The sequence below is a fragment of the Pipistrellus kuhlii genome, unplaced genomic scaffold, assembly GCF_014108245.1.
Source record: "Pipistrellus kuhlii isolate mPipKuh1 unplaced genomic scaffold, mPipKuh1.p scaffold_m20_p_4, whole genome shotgun sequence".
NCBI lineage: Eukaryota > Metazoa > Chordata > Mammalia > Chiroptera > Vespertilionidae > Pipistrellus > Pipistrellus kuhlii.
Genome location: NW_023425540.1, coordinates 11,391,127 through 11,415,901, shown reverse-complemented (window position 1 = coordinate 11,415,901; position 24,775 = coordinate 11,391,127). Strand labels below are relative to the sequence as shown.

General features: G+C 40.5%; 1 protein-coding gene across 7 annotated transcripts in view; it reads left to right on the top strand.

Annotated features, from left to right (window-relative positions):
• CTNND2 (catenin delta 2) overlaps positions 1–24,775 on the top strand; it is a 716,413-nt gene that overhangs the window by 623,162 nt on the left and 68,476 nt on the right. For 4 of the 7 annotated variants that reach the window (XM_036410290.2, XM_036410293.2, XM_036410289.2 and 1 more), the window contains 2 exons: positions 4,723–4,797; positions 5,840–5,990. In XM_036410290.2, coding sequence (XP_036266183.1) covers positions 4,723–4,797; positions 5,840–5,990 — 226 coding nt within the window. The remainder of the gene's footprint in view (positions 1–4,722; positions 4,798–5,839; positions 5,991–24,775) is intronic. The other 3 variants (XM_036410294.2, XM_036410291.2, XM_045571508.1) reach the window with 1 other exon arrangement.

The following is a 24,775-nucleotide window of genomic DNA, read 5'->3' as shown; positions in this document are numbered from 1 at the left end:
ATTAAAGATTTTATGCTATTTTGATATTCAAAAATTGCTATTTTGATATTCAAAAATTCTCTCCTACTTTGGATTATAAAATAAGAATTATGGATGAAGTATACATTTTTTTTCTGGTAATAATATCTTGCTGACTGTTTTCAGTACATAAACCTGCCCATTAGTTCAGCACAGTTATCCCCAGTGTGAAATGCATCCACACATATTGAGTAGACATTTATTTGGTAATTTTTTTCCATTACAAATAGAGACCAATAAGGAGTAGATGAAGTCAGTATCACAAAACTTATTCTGTATTTTCAATAGAGTTTAACAACTATGGCCATCAAATTTCCTAGTCCACATCAGATTTTAAAAAAAGCAAGGAGTACCTCTCATAAGCAGACATAAAGATCTGCTGAAGAAAGGAGAGTTAATACTGTGATGGCAAAGACAAAACACAAAATGTAACTATTAATATAAGGATGCAAGAGAGGAAAACTGCCAGTGGCCATTCAATGTCTTGCATATATTCTAATAACTGATAAGCATAATGCCGATCCTCTGTAATAAAGAAAATGTTAAACTATTACTAGTAGTTTTAAATATATTTTATTGATTTTTGTACAGAGAGGAAGGGAGAGAGATAGAGAGTTAGAAACATCGATGAGAGAGAGTCATCGATCAGCTGCCTCTTGCACACCCCCTACCGGGGATGTTGCCCGCAACCAAGGTACATGCCCTTGACTGGAATCGAACCCTTCAGTCCCCAAGCCGACGCTCTATCCATTGAGCCAAACCGGTCCCGGCTATTACTAGTAGTTTTAAAAGACAGAAATCATTTTAGAAATATTTCCATCCTAATGATTAAAGTAGAATTTTGACTCTCAGAATGGCAACTTTACTTATAAGAAGCACTAACCTCCCTTATTCTGTAACTTTAGTCAAATGGAATGGTCCTCAGGCTGATCAAGGGACTGCTAAGGAATATTTGTGAATAGTTAAAAATATATGTGCTTTCATAAGAGATTTATTATAAAAATGAAAATTCACGGGCAGGCATGAAATTCAATTACATTATCATCATCTGTTGTATAATTTATTAATTTACCATATTAAATGGTAAAAGATTATGTGGGGAGGGAAGATAATCCATAGGGATGATTTGAGAAAACCTTCATTAAGCCAAACACTGATAAATTGTTATAATTTTTAAATGACTGTAAAAGAACAACTAATGCAAGAAATAAGTAAATCTTTACTTTAAAAAAAGATTTCACTTAAGAAAATAATATTAAGGAAAAGATTAAATTAGGATACACATTAGCCTCAATTTTCATATAGATAGTGTTACTATCTGAAACCTAGAGTTCCAAGAATGTGATTTTATAGCAACTGTTGAAATTTAGTGATGTTTTTTTAGTGTCCTTAACTTTTTATGACCCAAACAAAAGCAGAAATGTGAAGGTAGAACACCAGTATTTTGCATAGAGATTGCTTTTTATAGACCTCATCTTCCAAAACAATAATTACTCTTTATGGGGGATCATGCACACTCCTTTTATGTGACAAATTGACTAGCAAACACATCTTCATAATGGCCCTAAATACTTTTTAAACTTTAAAAACCTCATTACTTGGTTTATGAGCATCAGAAAAACATAATAGCATTGTGATAGAAGCAAAGTGATAAATTTTTTCATAGCCAGCGTGGAATTCGGTTACCTTTCCCTCTATTACAATACAATGATGTTTTTGTCACGGAATAATAAAATTATTGGATATAGTAGGTTAAAGATTTGTAAAAATGTGACCAAATGTTCTTTGAACTCCCATTTATGGATTATTTTTTTATTGTAATTGAACTTTGTAAAAACCCAGGATTTGAACTGTAGAAATACATCTGCACTTGCTATTAAGCCAAACATTTTAGATATCTTTGTTTGGTCAACTTTTCTCCTAAAAAATGACTATTCTCAAGAATGTTTTTTTCCTTATTTACTTTTAAAATAAGGTAGACTAAATAGATATTTGAATATTAATTTTTAATATTTGATGAGCTAACATAATAGTAACATAGATGTAGTGAAAACAGAATCTTCTGCCATGTGGCCCAAATAAATAAAAAATGAGAGAACACAGAAAATATGAATAATGTCACCTTCCCTAAAGACATGGTCAAACAGCCTCAAGAAGGATGCTGAATTGAGCATAGCTTAGTTGTTCTCAGGGCCAAATTGAAATGTCCAGAACTTCCATTGACAATACTCAAAGGGTCTTTAACACAGAAGTTTAGAGGAGAGTAGAATGATTAGAACACTAAATTAATAACAGGAGTTATTAGATCAAAATTAATGGGTGAATTTGCAAGGAATTATATCTATGATTGCAGATGTATATAATTTACACTTGTCTTTTTGAGATGTGGGAGAGAATGGTAGTCAAGCACACCCACTCTAGGGCAGTGCTTCCTGGGTTCAGGACCTGATCAAACAGCTGCAGGACGAGGGACCTTGCCATGCCTCTCTATTCTCACCTGTAAAGTGGGAATAACACTAGTACATACATCACAGGGACGAGATGAGGATTACATGAATTAATGCATGTAAAAAAAAATAGAACTGTGCCTGGCATTTGGTTAGGTGTTAGATTTCTTATAGTTGAGATTATTTTTAGGGCTTATACCTCTCCTGAAATCCTCATTGGGAAAGCATTTCTGCAGGAGAAATTTGGGTCACATTTCTGGGCTGTTTTCTCCTGCACCGTTCTTTTTCTCCATCTTCTCTTTGTCATTCTTCCCCCGCCCCTTCCTACTCCTCTTCCTTCTCATCCTCTTGAATCATCAAGTATCCTCTCTTCCACTCATGGACTGTTCTTCTCAGAAGCATCCTGGTCCATGCCTGATAGCTCACCTCTCTGTACACATATGCTCAGTGCACAGTGCTCTCATTTTGACCAAAGATTTTCACTTCAGCTACAATGGGTTATGATATATGTTTCTCTCTTGTTTATGTTTTTATGCCAATTGTTTAGATGACAAAACTCTTGGCAACCCATGCACCTCTAACCATCACAGTGGATGATTTCACGGCAACTGACTTCTCTTTTGGAAAACTCTATAGGAACAGCATGGTTCTGAATTGAGTGTACCTGAAAACATAGCTCATACCTCATACCTCATTTCCCAACAACTTTGTCTGGTGACTTTCTCCTTTCCACCTCTAACTGGGGTTTACTCTTTTTTGATGGGTTACACTTTGATTACACATTACCTATGAGACTGGTCGATTATTTGGATGCTACTTAAAAGGCATCCCTATCATGTGAAAACTTGCAACACCTTTTGAGTGAAATGTAAGTAGTTTATTCTAAGTAATCTTATTTTAAACTGATATTGGGAATTTCCATACATGTACAAAATTAAAGTTTCAAAATAAAAGTTATTTTCTATGCAGCAATTGTAATATATGAGTTGAAATATGTTGTCTGGTTATCCCTTTTCACTTAAGGAGAACATACCCACTGTTGACCATTTTATGATACCAAAAGTGTATCTGTAACATTTTGGGCCATAGATAGCCTCTTTTATTTTACTTTATTTTATTTTATTTTTTTACTCTCAAGTAAGTTCCCACCAAAGCTGAAGGACTCTCATTCTTTTCCAAACATCAAATCATCTTCCCATTTCATGTGGGCAGGATATAATAGCTGGATGTCTAAGATGATACAATCACAAACTTCTCTTCTTGGCTCATTTCAAATATGGCCAAGTTCTTATCAATCAATGTTTGGAAGGATGGCAGGGGGAGCAAGGCAGTGTCTGGGAGACTGAGAACAGAGGATTAGGGGAGAGAAAATGAGATGCTGGCAGAGAAGGGGAAATTAGCATCATAAAGAGAAGCAGATTTGGAGTAACAGGACTGGGAGTGAGGGGCACAGTTGACCCTGATGAGCAGATTACTTAACAACTTTGTACTTCGATTTCCTCATCTACAAATATGAATACTGTCACCACCCAGCGTCTTGGGGAATTAGAAGAGGTCGCTAATGTACATCCAGCATCCCGAACTGGAATGAGGTGTGCCAGGGAAGAGGCCATGTCTAGGGCCCATGCATCAGCCTGCCCAAGTTCCCAAGAACATTGCCACTCTCTCCCAAAGGGCCAGCATATCTCCCCAGTATAAAGTCAATTGTTGATGTTCGTCTCACAATTGGTAAACATTGAGCCTACATTCTGATTTCCATTTTCTTCCTTTCTCTCAGCTCCCTTCTTAGTTTTAAGGATGAACCCAATAATACAGGCACTGCATAAGCTCATGTTTCCCTGGGCCCTGGAGAGCAGAGGGTTACAAGTATAGTGGAGGTGGTAGATGAAAATCATGTCTCAGCATTTCAAATTGAGAATAAAATTTCTGGAGAATATGAAGGAGGTTCTGTACTATGTTCACAGAGCATATCCCTCCAAATTCCAAGAAACAGCTTTCAAACCTGAATGTTTTTCCATGTCTAAGACTCCCTGATCACCCATTTTGCTGCTCCCTGAGAGCAGGTCTGTGAACTAGTTGATCGCAATCAAGAGATGCTTTAGTGATTCTAGCTGCTTCCCATCCCCTCAGGCTTCCTGGAGTGGGGGCAAGGGAAAGATTATGGGAGAGTTGATGGCGACAAGAAACTATGTGAATGTGACTTCTAACATAGGATGGGATGAAGTTGTGTGTTTTTTTAATCTCATATTTCATGCAGGGCTGGGCTGAGGATGTGGCAGGCATGGCATATGCCCTACGTTCACTACCAGAGGGGGCTCCCTGCCTGCCACAGGTGAGAGCCAGCTCTGGGGTGTCTGCCCCAATGGGGAAGGGGGGTGGAGGGGCATGGAGGGGGGTTGGGGATTTTGTTCCACCTTTGGTGGTCCCCTAGAGGTCTCAATCACAGAATCCAAAACTTCCTGTCATGAATGTCATTTTCTTATATCCTAAATGAAAATGTGACTGATTGAACCCTATATGGGTTTGTTTTTATAGTGCACGCTCTTTGGAACACCGTAAAATAGTATAAAGTGTATATGCAAATGTCTGAAGAATCTGAGCCTTCCTGCATTCTGTGACATGTATTGGAATGCTTTATCATTCTGAATATTGCAAGTACATTTCAATAATAAGATTAGGTGTGCTTTATTAAAATAGATAATCACCAACCCAAAACAAATTATGTATCTTATATTATAAATTACACATGGAACTATAGCCCTTGACACAACACATTTTGATCTAATTTTTTTTTTTAGTTTATAATTTTTACTATTGATTTTATTTACCTCTTCTCACCCCTACCGTTTTCTGACTTATTTAATGTTTATTTTTCAGCAAAGAACTTATTGATGATATGTTTGCCAACTCACCTCTGTCCCCTACCTCCAAATTAAATCTCTGTTTTTAAACCAATCACCCACACTCAATCTTTTATCATTTTTCTACTTTTCCCAGGGCTCGTTTTATTATGCCTCTTAATGTCAGTAGCCCCCTTTCTGTACCAAACCTTCACATCTCAAAACATCAAATTTACACATCATGCAAATGGCTACAAACGGCTTTCCAATCTAAGGAAAGGAAACACTGGTACCAGAGAAGCAAAATGTGGCTAGCTGACTCGCACCCTGAAACCTTTACCATATGTTGAAGGCAAAATATAACATGAAAACATTTAAATGCATGTCTAACCTATTCAACCTATTTTACAACTAGGTTTTGATAATCCAACCTTTTTGGTTCGTGCAAAGGACAGTCCGAAAACCTGTACATGCTATTTGCTCTTAGGATTTGCCTCCTCTATTCCTAAGGTCTTTGCCTTCATCTTTTCGCAGTGGTCAGTGTACATCCGAGCTGCTGTCCGGAAAGAGAAAGGCCTGCCCATCCTTGTGGAGCTGCTCCGAATAGATAACGACCGTGTAGTGTGCGCAGTGGCCACAGCACTCCGGAACATGGCCCTGGACGTCCGAAATAAGGAACTCATTGGTATGTTCCTTCCAATTCTCTCAGTGTCTCAGTTTTTCAATGAAAATATTTCCTGGCAGGGTCCATGTGGTTGAATCTACTCGCAGAACATAGGTGCATGCAGAAATAGTGCACTTACTAGGGGCCACGTTTTTTCCTAGTTCTCCTAGCTTAAATCCAAGGACCCGAATTATCTTTTAGAATTCAGAGGAAAATGCAGTATTTGTTGGCATTTCTAATCCTTGCAAATTAAAAACTATGTTCAGCACTAGATACCATCTTTTTGATCCTTTAAATCCCTGTTAAGCTTTGTTTTCCATGTGGTGAACAGGAATTGTAATGGTATCCACCCCACTTAGCTTCTCCTCTCGAATTTGTCACTTAGTTTGAATGAGAACATACTGGCTATTTTATCTTATTGTTTACTGAATCCTCTTTCTTTAATTTGGTATTCAAGAAATAGGGAGGGTCTTTTATTAATGAACAGTAAAGAGGTCAGACATTCGTCTAGATATTCAACAAATGTATATCATAACCTTCATTGCCTGAGGCCTGTTCAAGGTCCAGAGATTATTACGTCAATGAGCAAAGCAGACAGGAAGCCTGCCCTTGTAGAGTTTACATCGGGAGAGCAGAGATGTACCATAAACAAGATGCACACATGGATCCCATTGTGTGTTAGGAACATTCTAGGGGGGAAATGGACCTGGATAAAGGAGACAGTAATGTTAGGTTGCCATTTTTTAAACTGTAGTTAAATTCATATAACATACAATTAACCATTTTAAAGTATGCCACTGGTACCGAATTCCAAAACTTTGTCATCGCCCTGAGGAAAACCCTGTACCCATTGAGTAGTTACCCCCACTTTCTCCTCCTCCAGTTGCTGGCACTCTCCAATGTGTGCTCTGTTTCTAAGGATTTTCCTATTGAGGAAGTTTCATGAGATGGGATCATAGACTATGTGAGCTTTTGTGTTGGCTTCTTTTACTTAGGATAAGGAGTTGTGATTTTAAATGGGATGTCAAGCTCAGTATAGGAGTTGTTGGGAAGGTGACATCTGAGCCAGGACTTGAATGAGGAAAGACTGGGCCATGTGGATATTTGGGGGGTAGAACATCTACATTGAAGGGCTGCCTCTGGGGAAGGCTTCCTAGAAGAACAGGAAGCAAGCCAGAGGCTTCAAGGCCTTCATGGGACCTGGTGTGCCTGAGGCAGTGAGGGATAGGAGCCCAGCTAGAGAGGCCTCCTTGTCCCTCCTTTTTCAGTGGGAGGATGGGAGGCCAAGGATGATTGATGCCTAGAGAACTGAGGAACCACAGAGACCTACCTGGGAAGAGACACAAATCTACCAAAGACCATCTTCCTAATGTGGGCATCTTGGATCAAAGAGATCATCCCAGAAGGCTCATTGGTCAGTCAGTGCACAGCAGGAAGCCTGATAAGACTGAATGCCAGTAATAGGTGTCAATGAAGGTCAAGCAGCAGGGAGCTGGACCACCCCCATGCCAAAGGCTCAGGGTATTTAGCCTCTGGGAATCTGGGAGAAAGCAGGTAGGTGAGTGGGCCAAAGGGCAAGATTTTATTTCTAGGGCAGTTGGACTACTAAGCGTGGATCCAAATTTGATACACAGATTTTACATAAATACATAGGTTCATTTTTGCTATTCAAATTCCTGAGCGCGGCACACTAGGCCCTTTGCAATTTTTTGCTGCCATTTCATAATACCCATTATTTCTTCCAATAAACATCAAATTTGTGCAGTGTGCATTTATTTACAAGAAAACCAGATTTCAAATCTGTCTCTAATACATACAATGATTTGTTATACTTGCAGTACATTATTAAGCATGAAACAAACATAATTTGATGTTTATGTTTGAATTGAATTTAAATATTATTTGTGCATTTTGTAAAGTACTGAAACTAGGCCATTAGCTCAAAAGGTCAAGATACTCCCTCCCTGCCTGCTTTCCTTTTCTGTACATAGTTGTTTCCGATAAAACCCCACTGCTCCTCTAGAAAATGAAGGAAAAATCAATAGCTAATCAGTCTACTGCCTGGATACTCTCCACTCGGTATTGTGAGTTTGCGTGTTTTATTTCTCCTGGTGGATTAAAATATAACAAAATTGGGAACTATTAATTGGTTTTCTAGCTTCCAGGCATCCCTTCTTCCTCGGAAACCAGTTATCTAGCGCTCTGTCTGAGGCAGGAACATTTGGAGCTCCATATTGCCCATGTTCAATTAAGCCTCTACTATCTAATGTCACCAGACAGGAACAGGAGCCAATTACTTAAAAATAGGAGTGAAAATATCTCAGTCACAGGCTTTATGGAATCAATGACATTTTTCTTGAATTAAAAAAAAAAAAAAAAGCAGAATTTAACACACACCATTTAAAATTTTTAAAAACACACTATTGTATTCTATCTAGGAGAAAAGAAAGACCTTTGCTCATTCTCTTACTTTAAATAATGTATCAGTGGTAAATTTGTAGAAAAATGCTACATAGAATTTTACATACTGAAAGGAAAGTGACAATGATTTTGAACCAAGAACAAAGCAATAAACTTCTGCATCTTCTCTTTTCTACAAAATCTCACTCAAAGCTTTGGTGGCCTTCCATAATTTCATGGTGTTGAAAATCATCTATTATATATTCTGACAACTCCCAAATAGATATCTCTAGTATGAATCCCACATCTCTGGGTCCAACTGTCTGTCCAATATCTCCACTGGATATCTAACAGGCATTTCAAGTTTAACATCTCTGTACCTGAGTTCCTTATCTTTTCCCCAAGCTCCATCCTTCCACAGTCTCCCCACAACAGTGAATGGCAATTTGTCTTTGCAGTGGTCCAGGCCAGGCACCTTACACACCTTTGGACTCCTCACACTTCATATCCAATCCATCAACAAATCTGGTCTTCCTTCTGTGTTTTCTCAGAATCTGACACTTCTCACCTTCATTGCTTTTCTTCCACCTCCCATCATCTCTCAGCTGGTTTATTACCATGGCCATCTACCTGATCTCCCTGCCCACCCTTTTTTAAAAATGTGTTTTTATTGATTTCAGAGAGAGGAAAGAAGAGGAAGAGATAAAAACATCAATTATGAGAGAGAATCATCAATCAGCTGCCTCCTACAAGCCCCCTACTGGGGATTGAGCCTACAACCCAGGCATGTGCTCTGACCAGGAATCAAACTGTGATCTCCCAGGTTATAGGTCGATTCTCAAGCACTGAGCCACACCAGCTGGGCCTGGTCTCCCTGCTTCTACACTTGCCCCCTACAGCTACTCTCAATGCAGAAACCAGAGTGTCCTGTTAAAACCTTAGAGCAGGTCATTTCTCCACTCAAAACTCCCAATAGCTCCTTCTCTCTCTCACTGTAAAACGAAGGCTTTTACAGCAAACACAACTCTATACGATGCAGCTTGCTGTCTGTCCCTCTCTAACCTCACCTCTCTCACCTCCCTGTCACTAACTTTATTGAGGCCACTGGGTCACTATGGTTCCCATAGAACATGAGCACAGTCCTGCCTCAGGCCTTTGAACTTGGCTGTTTCTTCTGGCTAGAATCCTCTTCCTCCAGGGGCGGCTGTGCCTCAGTTCTCATCCCATTTAGGTCTTTACCCAAGTTTCAGTTTCCCAGCAGAACTTTTTCTGGTCTCCATTTCATTCTACCACCAACTCTTCTTCTCCCTGCTTTATTTTTCTCCACAGCTCTGATTACCTTCCAATATACAGCATATTATGTATTTACCTGGTTACCTGGCCATGCCCCTCACTGGGATGGAAGCCCATGAAGGGCAGAAAAGTCTGTCTCATTTGCTCACTGATGTAGCCCACCTGCCTAGAGCAGCCCTCGATCCACAGTAGGAACATCACAAATATTTGCCAAATGACTGAACTAAATATTTTCCTATCTGACCATCATTTTGAATTGAATTCCAGATCAGCATATCATTAAGTAAGCAACTTAAATAAAACAACCAAAGAAAATGATTTTATACTAATAAAGAAAATCATCCAAAAGCCAGTTCATTTTCCTACTGAGGTTTACCAGACGTATACAGGCGCTTCGGAGGTCAAAAGGAATCCAGTTCCTTCCATCACTGGTTCTGGGGGTTTGTTTTAAATTATAATTCTTCTTAGATCATTCTTTTAGTTTGAGGTGGAGAGAGGAGCTGCTACCACACTCAGGTCAGTGAATGGTTTATCTTCCTTCGACTCTGTTATCAGGAAAATTCCAGATAAGCTATTGAACAACCATCACCCTACCTCATCAGCTCTAATGAGGATCATTTAGTAGCACCAAGAGGAACATAACACTCTGCCTCTCCCATATCCCACTCAGGCTGTTCCCATGCTCCTGAGATGTCCCTGCCACCAGGCGGACAGTGAGTGTGTAGCTAGGTCTTTGTGTTCTGAGTGACTTGGTGCAGTCGTCCGGCTTAATGACCATCCATACATTTTTTTGTAATCTTCTGAAAATATTAATCATCCTTCCAAGTGTCACTTCATCATTCAAAAAGGTACTTGTTATTGTTTTTTTTAATTAATAGTAATAATTTACTTCAGTGAAAAGAGAAAACAACTTTATATCACTTTAACCAGTCTGCAAATTGCCCAACATGTCAGCAGGTTGACAGTTCCCGATGAAGATGGTAGATATCTATTTTAGCCAAATCCACCCCCCACTCTGCCAACAAAACAATCCAAATAAGACCCCAAGAAAAAAAATACAGCACATACTAGTATAAATACTAGAGAGGGGAGATTCTAGCACTTGGCCAAGATTGATCCTTAATCCATGGCTACTCATCCATGGCAAATAACTCTGAAGAGAGCTATTTCCTAGGAGCTGTTTTGTTTTGCTGCATTTCCAGGCAGCACAGAAAATCAAACGGCTGTATCAAAATAGTTAGAACCCAGGCACACACATGTGTGCTTCCCAGTATGTAAGGTTATCTGTCCCGTGAATGCTTTGGTGTCATATGGGAGGCGCTGTCCACGCTCCTCCCAAACTCCCTCTTATCTCTAACTACGCTTTTCATGAATTCTTCAGCCACACCAGTGTCTGCACCATCATTCTCCCTTGCACTCCTTTGGCTGCAGCTGTTACTTCCTTGGCACTCTCCTTCACAGTCTCTGTTCACTGACCTCCACCCATCACTCAGTGCCCAGCACTAGGTGGCCTTCCCACTGAGGGCTGCTCTTTGAACTCAGAGTGGGGATAGTTAGCACCTACTTGATTAAAAAAATATTTTCATTCATCTTAGGTTTCCATGGTGTAGTTTTATTCTTGTATTGTCTTTTACTGTATGTGCATGCATCACAACTGCTCATGGTGACTTAATAAGCAGGGCTCTGGTACCCTATTTATTTTTATTTCCTACAGTGTCTAGTGATGTTGCTACACATGTAACAGGCACTCAGGACATATGTGCTATCATAATTCACTGGGGGGGGGTGAATAACAAGGGTTAATGATTCTGAAGAATGGATGTAGGGGAGTTTCGGGGAACCCCACATGAAGAGAGGAAGGCATGGAGGAGTATCTGTTCAGCTTCTTCCCACAGCATCCAGGGAATGGAGGAAAGAGGGACAACTTAGGAAATCACTGAAGCCCAGGCCTCTACTCACACTAGCTCATTCTCTGCTGTGTTGGAAGGGCTTTGAGACAGGGTAGGAAATAGTAAGGCTTTCTTCTGTGTGTCTCAATCTTTGCCAAAGATTGGCAGAGCTGCTGCTCCCTGCGGATGGTATTGGCAGAGCTAACTGAGCAGCCTTCCTTCACTTCCATGGGTGGTGGCTGCTCGCCACACTTTCTAGTAGGCAAGCCAGGGCTGGGATGCTGAAGCATCCTCCCACACTTAGCCCTGGACAGAGAAGGGCCTTCCCTGCCAGGTGGACCCAGCCTGCCTCAGTTTGCATGACTTTCTCTGTCTCTGTTCTCATTTGGATGGTTGAGTCTCCACATTTGGAAGGACCTATAAGAACCCTTCTTTGATGCCCCTACACGTTCATATTATATGATCTATTCTTCCCATTTGACTGACCTTTTCACACTGACAGCTAGCTGAGCCTCTGTCCAGGCAATAAATACCTTCTTGGTCCATTCAGTCTCAAAGGGAACACCACACAGAGCCTGACTCCCTGGGGTGAGGGAGGGGCTGTTTTCTAGGGGAGTCAGCTGGCTTCTAAACACAGCTAATCCCCCCAGGGGAGATAAAAGATAAAGGTGCCCCAAATCTCCAGGTGTACCTAGCAGTGCCCATCTCATACTTTCCCACAATAGTGAATCATGAACAAAATAAGCGTGGTTTTGACCTGGGAATTAGTTATGATTTAAGCAGTAAATCCAGTGCTAGTTCTCTCTCCTCACAAGGGTTTCAATCATCCCTTTCATTCATTCTGGGAGTACGGGGTTAGAGGGATGGAGGGCATTCCCAGCTCTTGCTACAGTCTGTTTTAAATATTCAGATGAAAGATTCCATCTGGCCATTCTACAGACAATGATTGCTGGTTATATTTAAAGGGCAATGTTCTTTAATAAACAAATCTTAATAAATAAATAAATAAATAAATGTTCTTAAATATAAATGAGTAGTCTTGAAGTGAAAATAAAGACTGTATAAAGGAAAAAAATATAATGACAGTTACCCATCCTGTCCCCCAGGCCACCCTCACACATCCCATATTTTTATTAGTGGGAAGTATATTTTTTCTTTGGAAAAATGGAAGGGGAAAGCCTTCATTGTATCTGCTCTGTTCTGAATGTTATATTGCTTTGTAAGCATTCTCTCTTTAAAAAAATTTTTTTTCAATTGCAGTTGGCATACAACATTATATTAGTTTTAGGTATACAACCCAGTGATTAGACATTTATATAACTTACAAAATGATCACCCTGATAAACCTAGTACCCACTTGGGACCTTTCATAGTTATTACAATATTATTGACTATATTCCCTATGCTGTACTTTACATCCCCATGACTATTCTGTAATTAACAATTTGTATTTCCTAATCCCTTCATCTTTTTCACCAATCCACCCAACTTCTCTCATATGGCAACTGTCAAAATATTCTCTGTATCTATGAGTCTGTTTCTGCCCTGTTTGTTCATTTATTTTGTTTCTTAGATTCCATCTATAAGTGAAATCATATATTATTTGTCTTCCTCTGTCTGAGTTATTTCACTTAGCATAATATCCTCAAAGTACATCCATGTATTGCAGATATAAGATTTCTTTTCTTTTTATACTGAATCATATTCCACTGTATATATGCACCAAGCATTCTCTTTCACTTAGTGTTCTCACAACTGCATATCCATGGAATTCTAGGCCTATAAATACTGATCTTCATCCAAACTTCAGGATACATTTTTACTCATTCTCCAGTGTATTCTTTTGGGAATAAAGTGATGCCACCATCATCTTATAGCGGCATTCCAAATGCTACTTAGCAGGTAATTTCTCAAAATTTTGTCTAAATTCCTCAGCCTGAGATTGAAATGCATCCCAATCATCATCCTTTGTGAACTCAGAATATTACTTTGCATCCACAGTGTCTCCTAGCAAAACAAGGAAATAGGGGGCTCTAATAATGTATGGCACACCCGTCAGTTAAAATATAGACATGTGTGTGTTTTGTTATTGTCTCATCCCCCATTCTGGAGAGCAGACCTCTCATCACATAGCACTGTGGGCACCTTCTCTAGCTATCTTATTGACCCGGGCACCTTCTCTACCTATACTATTGACTCTGGGCACCTTCTCTACCTGTCCTGTTGATCCTGGGCACCTTCTCTACCTATCCTATTGACTCTGGGCATCTTTTGTACCTGTCCATTGATCCTGGGCACCTTCTCTACCTGTCCTGTTGACCCTGGGCACCTTCTCTACCTGTCCTGTTGACCCTGGGCACCTTCCCTACCTGTCCTGTTGATCCTGGGCACCTTCTATACCTATCTTTTTGACCCTTGGAACAAAGTCCCACCTGTGCCCGGAGACAAATTGAGGTTCTGGAATGTTTCTCAGAGTATCCCAGGGAAGCTGTATGTTGTTTTTATTCCTAAGAATATGAAAGCTTCACTTTATTAATTCAGTTTAAGACCTTTTGGTGACATACCTTCTCTGCTTTTCAAAACATGTTTCTTCAGACCCTAGCAGATGCTGTTTTAATTGAAACACATGAAATTTCAATTAGTATTTTAAAAAGAAGCCTGCTTTCCCAGACAAGCTGATGCAATGGAGCACTCTTTGCCAGCCCACTCTAATAACTGGATTTTACAAACCAAATTGGGGGTGGTGGCAAAGCTGTGCACTTTGGCCAAAACTTGGTATCTTCAGATTAAGTTCCTATGTTCAAGCTCTTATCTCCCCAAACCAGGAACCTAATCTCATGAATGCTGCCTCCCTTTCCTATGCAGCCATGGGTTCTTGTTAATTAACTTCAGCCACCTGTTGGAGAATTTTGGCAGCTGGCTCTGGCAGATAAAAATTCCTTGGGAAGGGAACTTGTAAGAAAAAATTGAGAGCCAATAATTATTTTATTAAATGGGACAATTGTTCACCCCTCGGAAGTACTCCATCTGGGGAAAAGGTGAAACTGAGAGATTTCCAGTTGATTAGGAGTCAGGGCTTTTTAAATATCTCAAAAAAAAAGAGAGGAAAAACAAAGCAAAACACGACTTACTTTAATTTGACTTTTAGGTATTCATTTTATGCCCGACCAAGCAGTTTCAGAAGAAAAGCTTTAGAGAGAAGAAGGTGTGAGAAATGAAATACGTCAAATCTTGAGATTCTAAAAATAGAAGAGAGGTTTTTAGCAGGATGATGTTTTTAAATTGTATTCCTTCTACGTGTTGACTGCCATCTTCCCACCTGGCCAAACAAACAAAACTTGTAATTGTGGGAAGAAATGGTTCTTTTCACTCTCTGATACTCAAAATAATGGATTAGAAATTAATTGAAAAGTTTACAGGATACTCCTTCTGCTACTTAGGCTTACATTTGGTTAAACACATTATACTGGACCTTGAGGAATTATAGGTTAGGCAAGGATGGCCGTATTCGGGGGTTCTGCTTAAAAAGGGGTGCAGGCTGACATCATAAATTAAATGGGCCAGTGGTTCTATCCTGGAGGACACCTGAGGCAGAAACAAGAGAAGAGGAGGCATGACAAACCCAGGCAAGAGGCCAGGGAGCCAAGAGCGGATGGAGGCCTGGAGGTCCACCCCCTGGCATCCAGGCCCCTGGAGGCAGGTAGTAGGGGCTGACCTATGAAGTGGCATGAGCAGCAAGAGCAGATTTTTCTCTTGAGAGGAAGAAGCTGGTCTATTCATCTGGCCAGACTTGAGTCAGAGATTTTGGGGTAGGAGGAGAGATAGCCAGCTCTTGACAGCTTCTCAGAAAAATATCCTGAAAGTTCTTTCAAGAAACGTAGTTGAAACTCAAGAGTTTCTTCTCTTATAACCAAGACACTTCATGAAAATGTATTCTCAGGAAAGCCTGTTTTTCCAATTCAGAATGAAATTTCCCTATTCATTTTTGTATATTGTAATGCCTTTAAACAATGTCAGTGTGAAAAATGGCTTTGGAGTGGAATGATGACAGACAAGTGGCTTGTTTCCTAAAGCACATAATATCCTTGGGATCCCAAATTTTTATCATCCTGCGATTTCATACAGGCAACTGAAGCTGAGACAGAACACACCAGGCTGGTACACACGTACAGTGAAGTGCAATGTGTTGCTTTTAAGTTGGAATCACTAATAATCCGTCAGCATCGGAGGGTGTTCAGTATGAAAGACAGACCAGAGGATAAAAAAATGCCCATGGTCCTCACCTTGTGCCTTGAACAATCTAATTTACTCAAAGTTATAGCCATGAGATGGAAAATGGTGGTGTCAAACTTTTAAATTGAATATTAACTCCACAGACTAATCTGCTTAGTGTCTGTGTGAGAGTCAGGTCCATTGAAGCAGTGACCTTGCTACTCCTAAATGTCAGGATGTAGGTGTGTATGAGAGAGATGACCCGCAGTCTTCTCCCACAGCAAAGAGTTACAAAGGGCCACCATGTGCCACTCCCACCGAGGATACTGCAGTGGGCAGGCTTCCACTTGCTCCTTTAGACCAGCAATCCCTACATAGTGCACCATGAGTGGGTCACAAGTGTGCTGAAATTTTAATGCCCTCTGCCTTAGGAAGGTCTGGGGAGCATCTGCTTCTGCCCGAGCACCTGGATCTATGGCCTCCAACAGGGCACAGCCCCTGCCCCAGGACTCATCACTGGTATGGCCATTTTCCATGTGTGCCATGCCGAGGACACGATTTGGAAGTTCTGCCCTAGACGGGTCTCTCACTTACACTCCCCGATACAAAGGCATCTTCACTCTGTCACTCTGTCTGGAACTCAGAAGGTGGACTGACTTTCAATTTCTCGTCTTCTTTACAACTTACATACTCAAACCATTTTTACGTGCCCTCATGTTCATTTTTTGAAGGATTGAAATGGATGGAAACTTTGGGACTCTTCTTCCTCTTCTCTATCCTTATACAGTAAATCCATTGTGGGGTCTTGTTGAAACTTTCTGAAGGAAGTTCTTCAATTATCTGAATCATTCATGTGCATGTCACCTCTTCATTCCAGCCTGTAGTATAGCAGGTGCAGGACACACAGTGCTTCCTACCTGGGCCACTTTGCCCCTCACCCTCCCTGCACTCCCACCCCTCCCTGTTGCCACCCTGACCTTCCTATTGGACTCCAATTAAGGAATATTCAGTGTTTCCATGATGTGAGTGACACAAAATGAACTCTGCTGCCTGTTTCCATGACGTGAGTGACACAAAATGAACTCTGCTGCCTGATTTGTTTTCAGTGAACCGTTTTTCAATAAGGCCCCAAGAGTCCCCGTGCTTCCTAGAATGGGCATGTTTCTCGTCTAATCTTTCTCAAACCTCCCAGCAGCGTTTGACATGTTCATAAATCGTGGTTTCTCAAATAAAATTTCCCTAGTGTTCTTCCCTTTTGCCAAGTTGGCTTTTTCTCCTCCACTCAGTCTCAAAACTCTATCCAGGTTTAATCTTCATATCATATAAACTTTTTATTTCTGATATTGTGTTTTCCAGTATTTTCATGTACTTCGTCCCTATCATTTTTCATTTACCTGTTGAATTTGTCCATGGTTGTTCTTTTATTTTTTTATGCACGTTGTCCACCAGCCTTCCTTCTAGTTGGGCACTCTCCCCACTGTCCCTGCTCTTACTACTCACTTCCCAACATCGTCACTTCAGCTATTCTGACACCTCCCCCCCAATCATCCTTTCACCTCCTTTCTTATCCACTCCTTACCCATCTTCCTTGTCTATGTACCCCGAATTTAGCAGGTAAGGAATGCTGTGTACAAAACCCATATTAGTCCATATGCTTCAGAGGGAGTAGTGTCATTTTCTTGGCCAAGCTGATAGCTCTTTAGGAACAAGAACATCTTTATCAACGTTATAGGGGGGTTTTTGAAAGCTCTGACAAGACAACACGTTGTGCGAATGTGATGACAGCGGCCATAGGTGTTGCACTGTTACTGTCTTGCTAGAGTGTGAGCCACATGGGAACAGGAAAATGATCTTCCCTGTTTGCTACTGGGACTCCCTCAACAGGGCTGTTTTGGCATCTACTGTACTTCCGAGTTTTATTGGAACTCATAATAGGTCGAACGCATAAAAGTTTTATGGTTATATAAACCAAACTTCTATTGTTATACATAGATTTTCCTAATCATTCAGCATTGGGCATAACCCAGACCATGATGAGCCATCCCCGCATTTTCCTTCTGCACCCAGAATGCAGCACCACCGCTGCATCTCTAAAACCAAACCTTCGCCTTATTTTTATTATGCAACCAAAGCAGGTGTGAAGCACTTTTTAAAATATAATTCTTGATCTCAGCTGTACTTTAGAATCACCAGAGCCCAACCCTAGAGACATTCAGGTGTCATTCTTTGTTTTGAGGCTCCCTGAGGGATGGATATATTTTATGCGTAAACATTTCTTATTGGTCATCCTTTCTGCAAACAAGATATATACAAATAAAAACTTACTTTTTAATATTTTATGACATTAGACTGCAAATTAAAATTGTCTTATGGATTAAGTTACTACTATAGTTATTAGTAGGTTGCAATTGATCAAAATAACATATGTATCATACATCTTGATTAAAATTTTAAATATAAAAATTAATGCTGTAGTGGAAATGTATTCCTCAGATGGGTGAGCCTTTTCATTCCAATCAATTTATATAGTCAAAAATGAAAATTAATGCTTGAGTGAACATGATTCTGTATCATCCATTTCTCAATTTTGGGATTTTATAGATTTAAATGCTGAGAAGCATCACTCACACATATAAGCTAAAGGAAATAGTTCTTTTCTTATAGCAATAGCACTTGATTCTTTGAACTTACGCATATTATTTCCAGATCTCTTTGGGATCCATTATCAGAAGTTATTTTTAATTATCTACTAAATGACACTTTGATTCGCTTCTCCTTCAATGTTGGAGACAATAAAGAATTGTAAACCACGTTATTGAAGCAGGGGAGGGGGTGGAGAGAGAGGAACTGCTCATCATTAGAGTTGTTTTCTTCCCCGCCCAGACACTGACACTTTGCAGAGCCTTGGCTTGGAGTCAGAGGCCGATTTCCACTCTGGAGCTGGGAGCTCCTGCACTTGGTTTTGCAGTCAGAGAAGGGAGGCCATGAAAGTGCACACAGGGGTGTTTTCAAGCAGGTCAGCTTTGTTTTCAGACTGCATGGGAAATTGCAGATGTAGAAATAGATTCCCTTCAAACCCCAGCCAGCCCTGCATCCCGTGACAACTCCTCAGGTAGCCCCAGGCACATGGGAGCCAGTTTGGAGACAGCTGCCCAAGGGCAGCCTGACCATGAAGGAATGGTAGCTATGATCTCTGCATTATTCCCACATGCCAGCAATTGATGGTAAAAGTACGTGCTTCTCTGGTACATGTGCTCTGTGTTTTGTTTTGTTTCTGAATATATTTTTATTGATTTCAGAGAGGAAGGGAGAGAGAAATAGAAACATGAATAATGAGAGAGAATCATTGATCAGCTGCCTCCTATACAAGCCCACAACCCAGGCATGTGTCCTTGACCAGAATCGAACTCTGGACCCTTCAGTCCACAGGCCAAAGCTCTATCTACTAGCCAAACTGGCTAGGGCTGTGCTGTGTTTTCACATTCCATTTCTAATGTACCATTTCTGAGCTGCAGTTCCCCAGAAGGAGCTCACCACACAGAGAAAAGCAGCCGCCCACGTGGTGAGAAACACCAAGCAAGATTTAAGGATTACATTTGAATCTCATTAAGACTACAGTTTGAATTTTATGCTAGATCGTAATTTCTTATCTATATATAAAGTATCACTACTGGGACAATGAGTAGAGGATTTAAACCTTTCCCGGGACTAATTAAATAGAAGTCCAGCTTTCAGGCTAGAAGTTCCACAATTCAGTTCTCATACCATAAAAATCTAATGCGATGTTTAATGCTGTTGCCAAGATATTGTAATAAGAAATAACTGGATAGTTTAAGGGTTTAGCATAATTTTTGTCTCGTCTATCAGTTTCCAAGATGTGAAATTATTTCACTCATTTACTCATTTGACCAATATTTATTGAGTGCCTACTGTGTGCCAATCTCAGGAGAGCATCAGAGTCTCTGCTTCCTGGAGGTAATGGTCTGGTGGTGGAAAGTTTCAGAAGAGAGCAAACCGTATTTACCTTCTGCTTTGGATATCAATAAAACAGCTTAAGGGATTAGGAAGTGACAAGGGCAAGAGCATGCTTAATGGCCTCTCTGAGGAGGTGACATCCAAGCAAATCCTGAGTAATGAGCACTAAGCAGACATTAAGAGGCAGACATTAAGCCACCTGGAGAGAGCTTTCTGGGCACATGGAGCAGCAAGAGCAAAAACTCCTGTGCAGGAGGGATCTTCGCATGTGGCAGAAACAGTGCTGAGACCAATGGAGGAGACAGGGAAGGTTGGAGATCGTGATGATGAGTGAGAGATGTCTTGAAGCCTGGATAAGGACCCTGAAGGTCTTGGCTAGGGAGAGCATGATGGGATTTACATTACTTAACGTCCTCTCTGGCTGCTGGTTGGAGACTACACTGGAGGGAGGCAGAAAGGCCTGTGAGGACTTGATTTCAGGACTCTGGAAAAGAGAACAGGCTGTGCTGAACCAGAGCTGATGCAGAAGGAAATGGGAAGTATTTTGAAGCAAGACCTGCTGATGGATGGAAGTACAAACTGCTGCGATAGGAGCCTGACAGAAGAGACAGGCTGGTAGGATCAGGAGTTTGGTTTTTGACGGAAATTTTGAAATGTCTTTTAGACATGAAAGGGGAGATGCCCAGTAGGAAGTTGAAAATATTGGTTTCAAGCTCAGGACTGATATATTAATCAGTGTAGCATCAGTAGGGGGAAAAAAGATACTTAAAGTCATGGTCCGATTATTTTAATTCTCCAAATACAGAAACAGCATCAGAAAGCCTGATTTTCATTTAAAACGCCTAGCCACAGGTACACAAGCATTTCTTGGCTCATTAACCAAAGATAGGTTTCTTACATAGTTTTCTTCTTAATTTTCCCTCCTTTGAATAAAGCAGACAAGAGACAATGTTGTTTCTTTGTGAGCCCTACTGGAAAGTAGGACAACTATTGTGAAATAATTTTAGAATTACATTTAGGTCATCTTCTGAAGCACTTTTAAGTATGTCTTGTTCAGTATAGTAAACAGCAACTTATGCATATACTACAGTTGAGGCATTGTGCCTATTGACCCACCCCCAGAAAAAAACATGAGATGGGGGTGGCGGGAGGGCCATCAGATGAGCAGTCTGGATTTCCATCCACTGGTCTAGACTCTTTTGTTGGCTATTATTTGTTTTACTTTTATTTCCCAAGTCTCATTATTTGGCATCATCAAGTTTTACTACTGAAATTTTCTTCTGTCATCCCTTCCTATAGTGCTCCTGGGAGTAGATGAATTTCTGTGAACAGGATAGCATACCTAGTCATTCTGTCTTGTTCAGTCCTTCATGTGGCAGAGACTGTTTTAGGGATCTACGTGTGAAGCTCCAGGTTATTTACCCATGGAATATACTATAATGAAAATAAATGGAAATGCTTCTTTGCTGGTACATTTATGAACACAGCAGGGGTAGCTACCTCTCCTTGACACCACCCGTACAAATGCTCTGGTAATGAACTTATCGCCCATTTTTCAGCTGTATGCAGGTCTTGGCAGGAGACTTTGTCAGACATTTAGAAGTGAGAGAATAGCCTGCGGTGAGGCAAATGCTTCAGGAGATATAAATCTAATGGATAGAAGACCATTAGAGACACTTAGTAGTCAAGTTCTCCTTATTTTGCAGGAAAAAAAATATTTATGCTTTCTCCTCCTTTTTCAATCCTAGGTAAGGCCCAACAAAATTACAATTCTATATCTATTTCTATTTACAGGTATGGGTACAGATATAAATATAGATATAGACATCAGAAGCAGAGAATTTCTGTAATACTTTTTCTTATTAATTGAATACATTTTTCCATTTTAGTTGGCTATGAATGAATGATTTTCTTAATCTTATACATAACTAGATATCTGTATGCCACCGGCATTTTTATAAGCAATGTGATTTTTGTCCCAAGACATTTTTAGAAATTAATGTGACTCATGTGAAATTTAAAATCATGGTGGTTCTGCCTTCAAAGTCCCAACATATTTTTATGGGGTTTGTTGTTGTTTTTTGGCTTATAACTGAGACCAGCTCTGTAGTATTGATGATCCACACATTAAACAATCAATATACCCCTGTAAGCTTCCTGTTCCCTTAAGTTTCCTAGCTGCTCTATCAATAAAGCCACTTTCTGGATTTGATGTCTGTCCTGGGACAGCTGTCCTGTACTTGGAAGCATTTAAGTTAGAGGAAGGATGTGGCAAAGGCATCTATCTTTCTATAACACAGTTTAAAGGACAAGCATAATTATATAGATAGACATATGTCTGCAGCAATATGGCACAAGGCAGGGATTCCATACAAATAACTAACAGAGATGTGCTCAGCATGGAACCAAAATCAAAAATATTTAGAAAAACACATGTCCCAACCTGATGGCAAACCTCTTGAGTCTGGATCTCCAGCATGGGACCTGAGTATCTCCATGTTTCCATTACTCCCTAGGTGATTCTGATACACAATCAAGGTTGGGGATCATATAAATGGTTGTTCTAGTTCTTTCTAGGTCAGCCATTTCATCTCATTTGTGCATACTGTCTTACTGAGCTTTAAATTGTTATTTACATAGGGTATTAGCCCCCAGAAAAGGCTCAAGTACCATTTAAATTGTGCAATGAACTCATGAATTTAAAATACATAAGCAACTTAGAGGGGAAATGATGTCATTATTTTGAAATACATGAACTATCATGCTCTGTTGCATACTAAAAATACGAATAAAAATTTTTCCCAGATTCATTTAAATTTATTTGTTCTACACCTCCCTTGTCAATATTTCTTCAGTAATAATTTAGTTAATTCAGTCAGTGAACATTAACTGAGCTATTACCATATTCAGGGCATCATACTAGGTGCTATGATTCAATGATGGGTATTTATTTAGATTCTCAAGAGGATCCACAAAAAGAATTGAGATGTGAAGGACCTATTCTCAGAAATGAGAGCTGTTATTCAAACATCTAATTTTTATGCAAACATGTACCTAGCAAAGGCCCAATGGTTCAAGGTCCCAACATGGAACTCAGTCCTCATGAGTGGGTATATCTAAGAACTCATGCTACATGTAAGGTGTGAACATGGGAGCTGATGCATTCTTGCAAACAGGAAACTAGCTCACACTCAACTTTGTATTGCAGATTAACCCCTCACCCCTGTCTTCAATGCACAGAGGTAACCTTGAACCAATCCTCTCTGGCCATGTGACTTGTGGCACTCTCACTGTGGCTCCCATCACACAACACCACCCACCACAATCTCAAATCTAGGCCAATAGCTGTTCAACCCATTCTTTGCTCTTGCCTACATGTTTCTTCTCTCCCTAAAGCCAAAGAACACTTAGTACAGCACCACTGAGCACAGCTTACCTCTCAAACAACCCATCACTGGCTACCTTGAACCATGCTTGTCCTGGAACACCCAGCTCCTAGTTTCAGATTGTTGAGTGGAAAACTGTTCTCCATAAACTTATGTCCTAGTGATATAGTAATGGTAGTGGGGGTGATATTTAATAGACAAATTAAGGGGGGGGGAGAGAAATCTTATTCACACGCATGCAGGATACTCAACAATCTGAGTAATTCACTGAATAGCTAGGAGTAATGGTTTATATAGTAGTTTAATAGGAGGATAATGAGGATAGGGCTTTTAGGGGACACATATGAAGGGCATGGCATCTTCTATAAAGTTTATTTATGTGATTTCTCATCCCAGTGCTAATGGTCAACCTCCTTTTTGGCTGGAAGGTCCCCGGAGAGAGGATTTATGGCATCTTCCTTCTCAGAAAGCTCTGCCTTTAGTCAGGTAAGGGAAGCTCCCATAAGTCTTCTCTCCAGTCCGCTATATCTCCAGGGCCTCCAGGTTAAAGTCATCTTCATGTCATTCTTCTGAGTCCCTTCAACATCTCAGGAGTCCTTGTTCAGCTTTCCTTGTGGCTGTAGCTCCTTTGTCCTTAACCCTACTTTCTCAGGCCCTTTTGTTTTTTTCTCTCTGCAAGCCTATGCCATATAAAAAACGATTTTATACCTCAAGTCTGTGGTATAAGAGAAATTATTTAGGTCTTGCTGGTCCTCAGGCAAGCATTCAGAGGGCAGGTGGGAAACCGGCCCCTCCACCTCACTAAGCTTCAGCCAGGCAAACAGCTGTCACGTAGCCCATGCCTTGTTCTCAGGAAGCACGCCAAGCTCTCCGTCTACTGTTTGACATTAGAGAGTATATTAAAAGGAAGGAAGCAGAAGGAGACAGGCAGTCTTGGCAGATGGAAATGTAACTGCTCTTTGTATGTGTATAAATAGAACTGTCCGGGATCACTTCGTGTGGGGCAAACAGCTCTTCATGAGAATATTAGTAACACACAGAAAAATAAATGATAACCCATCAGAGGCCCTGAGTCATTCAGTAAGTGTTTAATTATATTGATTGTAGAACAAGCCTTCAGCTATTACAGTGAACACGCTCCGAAACTCCAGTGACAATAGTGCCAGGCAAAAGGCAGTGCTCTTCTCAAGGAAAAGCTGGAGGTGTGAGACAGTGAGTGGGAGGCAAGGATTGGGATGAGCCAGGAGGTTGGGGGTTGAAAGGTGACACAAGTAGGCCGGAACTCTTAAGTTGGGGTTTTCAGGGAACCACTGACAAGGTCACAGAAAGTGTGGTTTTCACCCCGCTCTTGGTATCTCTGATAACCCTTTTAGCATCTTTTTCCCTGTTTACCTTTATCTCTGATGGGTGTGACGTGCATTTTCTAGCTTGGATCCTTTAAGCAAATTATTTGCCTTTTCTACGTCTTTGTTTCTTCAAGTATGAAAGAGAGATGATCATAGTGTTGACCTTCTAGGACTATCCTGAGAAATAAATGAAGACAGGTGCAATACGTGGGACACAGTGGGGCGGGCAGGCCCTGAGTTAATGTTCACTGCTGCCATTGCCCTTATGCTCCACAGCAATAGTAGCAGTTCCAGTTCTAATACTA